General features: G+C 38.9%; 1 protein-coding gene across 2 annotated transcripts; it reads right to left on the bottom strand.

Moving 5' to 3' along the window:
• Positions 1-4,579: 4,579 nt before the first annotated feature.
• Positions 4,580-8,254, bottom strand: mad2l2 (mitotic arrest deficient 2 like 2). 2 transcript variants are annotated; one of them, XM_040047972.1, is made up of 9 exons: positions 7,973-8,254; positions 7,847-7,897; positions 7,461-7,579; positions 7,291-7,362; positions 7,096-7,196; positions 6,899-6,993; positions 5,946-6,019; positions 5,770-5,862; positions 4,580-5,679 (listed from the first exon to the last, which is right to left on the bottom strand). In XM_040047972.1, the coding sequence occupies exons 2-9, from the start codon at positions 7,884-7,886 to the stop codon at positions 5,641-5,643; spliced, it is 633 nt and encodes a 210-aa protein (XP_039903906.1). In that variant the 5' UTR covers positions 7,887-7,897; positions 7,973-8,254; the 3' UTR covers positions 4,580-5,640. The 2 variants fall into 2 exon arrangements, with proteins under 2 accessions (XP_039903906.1, XP_039903905.1); XM_040047971.1 differs by having other exon boundaries at positions 7,847-8,251.
• Positions 8,255-9,934: the final 1,680 nt, after the last annotated feature.

The raw sequence follows: 9,934 nt of genomic DNA, 5'->3' as shown, positions 1-9,934 counted from the left end.
TACCTCTTTTCTGACCTCCTCCTTCTATAATGAGAGTGATTCCTTAAGAATGGCTTCCTGACAGCCACCCTTCCACTGACACCATTTCCTTTGAAGCTTCAGTGAACAGAGGATGGATCAGCTGAAGGACCAGATCCATCCCTCAGGTCTTATGTCAGGTCTTTTTTAAGGACACGCTACTCACCATGAATCACCTTGTCGTTGCAAAAATTACTGTTGTATCCCTGCTAAACTGTGTCATCTTCGATATTTAGACTCAGTGAAAGAAACTGGAACAAATTGCGTGTTTTCGTCACAGTCTTGTAGTAACCAAGTGCCATAAGATACAATGTCTTGATGCATGCTCAATCATCCAGGTAAGGACATCGCAAAAAGTTGATTCTGTTCATCTGGACGTAGCGTTTTCAGTGGGAGAAACGTTTCGTCGCTCATCCAAGTGACTTCTTCAGTCTCAGCTGACTGCAGGTTTCCCCAATCTTATCAACAGTACATTTGCACAATAACTAAAACTAGCCCACTGAATCAACAGTGGACTGTGAGGTCAATTCCTTGATCATTAATATGCAAATTCTCATGACCATCGACCAACAACCACTGATCAAAAACCACTGATCAATGGCCATGAGCACCATTCACAGAGAGTTGGGGAATGGCTGCAATCACAGCATTGTAAGATGGTGAAAGATGTACCCTTAGGCCCCCTCCTCGATTCAGAGATGGTCTTTCCCTTTTCACATAAAGAGCCTACCTGACTCCCCCCTCATACCACTTAGCCGCTAAGCGGATGGCACAAGACAGAAGAGCTAATTCGTCGGGCCAGGACTGCAGTCTGTTCATACCTACAAGCCAGTTGACACTCTTTCAGTGATGAGGATGGACACATCCTGGACAGGGAGGATCACTGGTTTGAGTGGTTGTTGGTGGTCATGACAATTTTCATATTAATGATCAAGGAACTGACCTCACAGCCCACTGTTCATTCAGTAGGCTGGTTTCAGTCATTATGCAAATGTACTGTTTATAAGGCTGGGGAAACCTGCAGTCAGCTGAGACTGAAGAAGTCACTTGGATGAGCGACGAAACGTTTCTCCCACAAAACGCCACGTCCAGATGAACAGAATCAACCTTTTGGGGGCCTAAGATATAATGTAACATTGTTCCTTGCTAAGTTGTCTGTTACGTCCCTTGAGTTAGGTGTCTTTTTGGTGCCTTTTTTTTAAAATTTCAATGTCAGTGTTAACAAAAACAAATATTTCTCTTAAAATGTTGAGCTACAAGGACTGGACTGAAAAACGAGTGAAAACACAGTCAATATTTAAAGAAAGACTTTGAAAGACCGTCAGAAACCCTGGAGAACTGTTGCTCAAGACCAGTTAAAATATCTGAAAGTCTGGCTCCTTAGAAAGAAAATCTAAAGAAGTACAATATTGCTTATTTTTTTTTAGGTTTGTGGGAGATGTATCACATAGGGAAAGTAGAAATAGGCTGCAGGCAAGCTCAGTGCGTGTCCATAAGTGGGCAGCAGTGTACAGCATTCAAGTTAATGATGAATGAGTCTCTACCTCTACCTGCAGAATGTCTAAAGCAGAGTGAAACAACACTAGTGCAAGCTGTAGTCTTATTAGGATCCATTATATCCTTGCAGATTGTCAATCCAAAGTGCTGAAGTCTTCTACCGCGATTCTTCTTCCTTCCGATTTCAAGGATCAAATGATTTGAATGTTTGTTAACCAGACTGGTTAAATCAACTTAACGACTTTGTTCACACGCAGGATTCTCATTAACTCAACTTCTCAGCTTAAAATATGACACTTCAAGGTAAGTAAAAACAAAATCCCTTTGCTTCTTTTGAGGTATTACCTTGTATGTACTGTAATTAAAGTAAGTCGCAGGGATCATTGAATTATGTGTCTGAAACAGTACACGGACTGTACTACAGTACTGCATTTTGCCTTTTCAGTGAAGCCAAGGAGTAAACCTGCATGCTGTTGTGTTTAGCCCAAACCATTAAACTCTACAAAATCAACTATCTTTGCTAAGCAGTGCACTATCTGCACAGGCTCTGATGAAACAGGAGACTAACAAACCACATCGAGCTGGCCTTTATCACTGAGAAAGAGTCATTTAACAGGGTCAAAAACAACAGATGGATTAGGAGCAAAGGACTTATGACAGGCTGAGGCACAGCTCTTCGTCTCAGTCGCTGATTTACAAGTGCCGGAGAGCAGAGATTCCTAAGCAGGCTGGTGAGTGTTTGTGACTCCTACAGGTGAACAAGACTTTTGTAAGACTGTGAGGATATGAAGGGAATTTGTAATCCTTCAGTCACTGCTTTTTGAACTGGATTATTTCAGTCATGAGCTATGGTTTAGCCCCGGGATATTTGATTGACTTTAAGATACCCTAAAAGTGTTAGTATTTTGTTACGAAGACACAACTGTCCAAACTCGCTGTTTCAGAGCGCAGTGAAGCAGTGAGTGAGCGGTGATTCCAGCAGATCAGCCCCTGAGACGAAGGAAAACTGTCCTCATGGACTCCAACGGTTCCGGCAGCGTGCAGTACAACCGCTGGAATGAGGACAACATCAACATGAATGTAGAGGCTTCAGAGTCCTCACTGAGGAGGTGAGACTTAGAGGATAGCAGCTGGGCTTGACACCACATGAGGACTAAGTTAAACTGACAAAGGTTAAATGTGTTTAATAAAAAGAATCCAGGTTTTATGAGTTTGACATTGACCATACAGTTTAAATCAAGTGTAGGAGAAAGGTTGTAATAGGTTTTATCCATGTATCCATCTCACTTAAACTTCCTGCAACCTATTTTTTATAGTTTAAATGATATGTAGTTACTTCCTCCAGGGAACTTGTGTTTTTGACAGTTTTTGTGTGTCTGTGAATGGGATCGCTCCAAGTTCTGAATGAACTGTGGTATAACTTTGTTTTAAAGGTGTAGAGTGGGGTCATGTTATTAATCCATTAAAATTAAGCTTACATCCACCATAGGTACCAAACCACAGGTACCAAATAAACCCGCCCCCTTTCTTTCCCATTCACAGGATCTGCAACAACATGTGTGTCGGCAGCACTGGAATAGTAGTAAAAGCAGCAGGAGCCGTAGCTGCACTGGTGGCAGTTTACATCATAGGATATGTGACGGGGTACTACATCCATCGATGCCCGTAGGGGAACCAGGAGGTCAGGAGAGAAAAGAGATTTAAAACACACCAAAAAAGCATAAGCTTCATATGCAGAATGAGCTGTGACTGAATCGGATTTATTGTGATCAGAAAATATACAAATTCATGGTTCATACTGATACTACAGCACATGAAAATGGAGTTATATCATTATATGATGTTCTATGAAGTGTAAAATATTAATTCATATCCTTCTCCAAAAATATCAGGCTGTTTTTTTGCCCAAACTGATATCTAGAGATAAACTCCTTTGGGCAGGAGATACCTTTGGATCTACTGACTGTGGTATTTCTGTGGGCTGCAGGAGTCTTAGATCACCTTGGTTTAGACTGAGGGTGAGCAATAGTTTAGACAAACATTTGTGAGTCATTTGAAGATCAGCCACTGTCGGGGTGGGGGGGGTGGACTTTTCCTGAATCTGCAGCAACTTGGAAGTTGACTGAGTTTAATGTTTGCTACTGCTGGTCTTTTAGTGACACTCAAACTCATCCAGACCTTCTGCTTTTGTTCAGTTTCTTCCCAACTGTTCTGAACAACTGCAGCTTCAACAGTTTTGGATCTCAGCTTCCTTTAATACATTTGTATTTAACACATCTACTCCACACACATACTCCAGTACATAAGCAGTAAAGACAAAATGGATGTTTAAAAACCTACTTTTTTACTTTTATGCTAAAAAGTGATCTATTTTTAAACCTCAACTCAATCTAAGTTATCTCTGTTTTTCATAAAAGAACACAACCTCTGTGTTTTCTTAATGAACTGAACTTTAGAGAGCCTGTCGTGTTTGTGTGGTATCAGATCATTTTAATATTTTAAATCTATGAAGTGTCTTTTGGTTTCATATGACACGATCCTGCAAACGATACAAATTAAGTTTAAGCTTTAAGTTTATTAAGGGCTAAACTGACGTGAAAGTTAATGCCTATGAATCATTGTGCAAACAATGCCAACCATTTACATTTAAAAGCACTGTAAACAGTTCAGTTGCATGCAAGGCTGAAGATCTTGTGTTAATGTGGTATTCTAGCTATTGTTATGCAGACCATAAATGATCTGCTGTCAGACAGGAAAACTCATATTCTTGTGCCAGAACAGCTTTGTGAGACACTTCATGTAGCTAATCGGTCTCCGTGGTATTTAGACCTCCTGTGCATCATTTCCCAAACGGCAGATTGAAAGCCGACAGCTCGGTTGTACAAAGACAAACTGTTTTCCCCATTTTCCCTGTGTTAGTTTATTTCTCGCACATTATTGGTTTTTGTTAGATTTCCTCCTGTAGCACTTGGTTTGTTTTTTGCCCCTTGGTGGAATTAACCACCTGTTTGTATGACTTCAACTTGTTAAAAGATTCAGCTTTCAGATGTTACTCTTCCTCCTGTCATGTGTTTGGGTCCTTGAATTCTTATACCAAGACCTTTATTTACGTTACATTTCGTTTTGTTTTTTTTTTAGAGTTTAATAAACTTTCACATATTAAAACAAACTTCTGTGAACGGAAAAAAAAAAATCAAATGCTCCATTAGAACTTTCTATTTGCCATCCAACAATAGAAGAGAATGCTACCCCTGGTTGCAAATGCACACAACGAAATCCTTTAACTTCACAGAAACTCCAGGAAGGCTTTCCTGACAGATGCTGCTGTAGACACCATGCAAGAAACTGCTCGGCAGGACATTACAGAGAGTTAAGACACCGTACAATAAACAGAGTGAGACAGACTGACAGACGACCTCCATGTGGAGTTATAAGGACAGGCTGTCTGTGGGAGTTTCAGCAAATAAATCTGCCTACAAAGAAACAGAGTAATATTATTGCACTAACAATACAACTGTCATCTCAGTTTACAGACTGGTGTTAATGGTACATATTACACTGTTTTCCTGATTTCCATATGCTTTGAATTTCATAGAGTTACAAGGACATTTCCATCCGGTTACCCTAAAAAATCTCCATTCAAAAAACAACAAAATACATTACGTATCAGCACGGATGCACAGCTGCACTGGCCACATTCATGACAATATCAGACTTGACTGCTATCAGCAAACAGGATGATATTTAGCAGTGGAGTGTGATGAAGAGCTGAAAGACTTTCCTGGCACATAACGGGAAATAAATTAAAAATATATACATTTTAACCAACGGCCCAGAATTTCACAAACAGAACCATAATCACGCATTTATGTGGAATGAGAAAATGGCCCACGCTGATGATAAAGGACTTCTATCAACCCAGTGTGCGAGTCCAACCTTTAACGCCGCCAGAACCAAAGTTAATGGACCTCATAAAAATACATTTCACAGGGAACATCACTCTCTCCCCATGTGTTCCTCAACAACTCATCAATTCAGCACTGATAGGCTGTGTTGAAGATTCTGCCTGGGATTCCCTGGTGTCACAGATTATCTCCTGCAGCATGGTTTCTGATAAGAAAGCATCTATGTTTTCTGGGCTCTCTCTTCCACATACAGCTGCATCTGTTAAAGGCAAACAACCAAACAATGTGGACATGCGGATGACAATAATTCACCATTAAATGAATCAGTGAATGGGATGCTTCTGCTTACCTTTACTATATCAGAAGTCATAGTCTTTAGTGGAATGAGTCTAGGCTCCTGCATGTGGACTTCTTGCTCATCAGCGACTATCCATGGAAAATCCTGCAGAGGCAAACACATTAATGTGACCAACACATGTAAACAACAATTCTGTGTTTCTGAGTAAGTGCATTTAAACACCTCACCTTGATTACTTGAACCTTCTCCATATTGCGAGTAGCAGCATCTCTGGTATGTACTAGTACTGTAAACGAACACCCTGTGACAAAAAAAGAAAAGTAAAACAGTTCAATCAGTCAAATCTATGAGCCCATACCACCTTATGTGCACTATAATGTCACCTTTCTCTGGACTTCAGTTTAATTGGCACAGATTTCTGACAAAGGTTCGATTATTCCATCAATTAATCTGATAAGAAATACTTTTGTCTTATTAATTAGCAATAATAAATATAGAAAATTCTACAGGTATTTCAAAATGAAACCACAATTGGTTCCCATTTTAGAAATTGTAATGTTTTAAATTTTAACTGCATACAACACCTGTCAAAAAACAAACAAAAAAACTAAACCTTTGACTGTATTTCCGTGTCACGTTTAAATGGAAATTTTTTTAAAGAAAATGTTATCTAAAATCCAAAAATATATAAATAATCTCAAGTACAGTCAAAGGGCAAAGTCAAATAAAATAAGGTATATATACACAATCTAAATTGACCTTTACTCTGTCTTCTTGGAAGGCTTTCTGACATTAATAAGAGTTCTGACAGTTTTCTGAGGTAGATTTGGTGTGTTCTCATGTTTATGTGTGCCAAGTGAATGAGTTAGTTTGTGTCTGTAAGCCTTTAAATGAGTATGTGGTGTTTGCAATGAAGAAAATTGAGCACAGAGTTAAATAAATGTAAATCATTTGCTAATGGGTAAATCAATTTATGCACCTCCTATCTTCCAAAGGTGAACACAAATATTTACCCCAGTAATGAAGAGAATCCTCTTAAGCTGCTTAGGCAAGACTTTGTGCTGAATCATGTGACTTAAAGGATATCATTTAAAAATCTTTCCAAAACTTTTGCAGAGTATATGAGTATATAAGCATGTATGTAATTGTCTTCTCTTCCGGTGAGCCACGATGACATTACCTGGTGGATTACTATTTAAAACAGCATCACACACGCTGATCTTCAGGATGAACGCCCTCAGCAGCTGCTCCACGTGTGACAGCAACGTGTCTGAGCTGTGAAAACACAAATAGCAGTCAGTGACCAGTGTCACAGTAAAAATGTATTTCAACGGAAAGATGCTTCTTTTTAGTAAACATTAAAATGTGGAGGGCAACCTGATGGAGAGCAGTGGTGGCTGGGAAATCTCGAAAACAAATCTCTCTACTGGATGATGCTCTTTGTCAATGATGACCACAACCACCTTCTCTGCATCGTTCTAAGAGGCGAATGGAGGATATCAGAGCAGTAAGAGGAGAAATGAGAGTACACTTTGTGTGACATTGACCCGTCACTTTCAGGACATAGCTTACCTTTTCAATGAGTGGCTTTATACAGTGTAGTGTATCTTGGATATACTGATTCAGCTCTGGGTGACATGACATCTGGAATAAAACACACCAACAGAAGTCCTGTATTAGAGAAGCTAATATGCACACACCTAACAGCTGCAAACAAATAGTAATAACACATAAAACAGTACCTGCACAGGTACGTTGTACTTCTTTCGCTTCTGAAATATCCCAGAGGGATAAACCTCACGGACATACAGGATGAGATGAATAGCGACCTCCAGGAATTCACACAGAATGTCAGCAACCACTGGAAAACATGCGAACAATAAAACCTCTCGTGTTCTTGCTAATGTGACAAAGTCCCGCCAAACCCAATGCAAACATTCAGCAATATAGCGTCGCCTACTTAGCTCACTTTAATTCATAGTAAAACCCAGGCAGACAGTGACAGCATGGTTTATGTAGGTTCCATATGCCCATGACTTTGCAAGGGGGGCAACTACCTATTGGAAAATTAACAGTAGTCTCGCCGAGCTGACCAGACCTGGTATATATATTCCTTTAATGGCCTTACCTTGCCCAAAATTGAGATCTTGCCTCGTTAGAGTTGTCATGTTTTACTCCCCTGGTTCAGCAAAATTAAATTTAAATGCTTAATTTTCTGTACGACTTGCTAACTTGTGTAAAGCAGCAGTCTTACCGGTCCTCGTATTGATTTTAATGGTTCAATATCTCGTTTTTTGTTGCTGCTGTACCTGACAACCGAAGAGATAAGAAGTTCAGTTTTTACAGAATTTTACACGTGTTTAAAAAAACCCGCAACGGTCCACATGAAGACACCCGGAGACATTAGCAACCTGCCGACCCGAACCGCGGCATTTCTTTTTTTTGTACTCGAAGCTTCGTCGCCCGCCGAGGTGACGTCACTCGTTGTTTACAATTGCGTACTCTGCCGTCCACTTGTGATGACGTGATATGGACCGTTGGTTTTATTTTTAGTTTCCACCTTTTTTCCGCAACAGTTATTACAAAATAATAATAATAATAATAATAATAATAATAATAATAATAATACCGCGAGGTGATTGATTTAAAGCACTGAAACATTTATTTTTGTCTTATATTATATTATATTTTATTATATTATAATTGATAATAGGCTTTATTTCACTAATTAATTGAGTTCACAATTTTGTTTTGATAATTACCAATTATTAGATAATTATCAGATTTTTTAAAAGTTGGTTTTAATTTTTTAGTTATGGTTTTATACTTGCTATGACAGCTTCATGAATGAAAATATCCTTAATTATCAGCCTTGCCGAATGCAGGTATTCTGTCTCCTCGGCAAGGTTATGCCATCCCGAGGTGTCCCATTGCTCATAAATATGAAAACATACCAATTATGCATGAAACATATTGAATTAAAACAGTAAATCATATGCAGCCTAACTAAGGGTGACTAATGTTATACCTGGTTATTTAGACAATCACAACAATCTGTTTATTACGCTTATTCTTTTTCTTTTTACATTTTTTGGTTGTTTGAATTCAAATGCTAACTTACATCAAAAGTCCTCTTCACTCTGTTTTTTTTTTTTTTTTGCCTGTCCCGTTTGGCTCTTTTGCCATCAGAATTATTGTCTAAAGGCGAAGAAAGATGCCCAACGGATTTACTTAACCAAATGGACCATCCCAGCCTTGCCGTAATGGTCTATTTGATTCACCTTTTATTGTTTATTTTATTTTTTATTTTCACTTGCTAGATACGGGACAGACTTGAATGAGGAAAAGAAAAGGGAGAAAGAAAGAGGAAAAAACAGCGGAGAAGAGGGACGGGGATAAAGGGCAAAAAACAAAAACCAACAAAATAAGCAGACAAAAATACATATATCAATCACCTGGATCACCTGTTGAGAAAGAAAAAAGAAAACAAGCATTTAACAAGGGATAAACAACATCATGATGATCTATGGGAATATAACAGTAAATACTAAGTGTTAAACATTATTGTGCAGCACGTAAGATGGACAGTGCAGTGTGCTTTGAGGCAGGGCCGTGCAGAGAGGTTTAAAGGGGCGGGTGCTCAAAGTTAAAAAGGGGCACATTGAACCAGGTTGAACAACAACAACACACATTCATCAAGAATCTAATATGGGAAGGGCAGGGCTGTGCTGATCTGAGACTGTAGACATTAAAAAGTCCATAGGAGAGATGGTAGCTGATTAAACAAGTGTCATGAGATAATAACAAAATGCAAAGATTGGTGACAGCGCTTGGAACCATAAGGCAACAAAAAACTGTGAGAAATAATTTAGGCTCTGCCTGTGAATCACTCTTTGCTTCTCTTCTTCCTTCCATCCCATCATTTCATATATCACTCTCCACTTGCTGTCTATCTGAGAACAAGGCACAACTTGTTATTGCAATAAACTATAATCTAATTATCCACACCTAACAACTCTTGCACTTAATCTATAATAAAATGATGACAGAAAAATGTTATAGCACTGCCTTTAGTAGCCTCACGCAGCTCCTACTGTTTCCTCCTCATGTCCTTACCAGCCATGTCTGGACAATGTTATATCATGAGTAATAATTTAAAAAAAATCTATATACATAAAACACACACATGCATGCACACACAGTGACATTTTAGACC

The sequence above is a fragment of the Simochromis diagramma genome, unplaced genomic scaffold (assembly GCF_900408965.1).
Source record: "Simochromis diagramma unplaced genomic scaffold, fSimDia1.1 OVJJ01000387.1, whole genome shotgun sequence".
Taxonomy (NCBI): Eukaryota; Metazoa; Chordata; class Actinopteri; order Cichliformes; family Cichlidae; genus Simochromis; species Simochromis diagramma.
The sequence above is the reverse complement of the archived record's forward strand: the minus strand, read 5'-3'. Positions and strand labels throughout refer to the sequence as shown.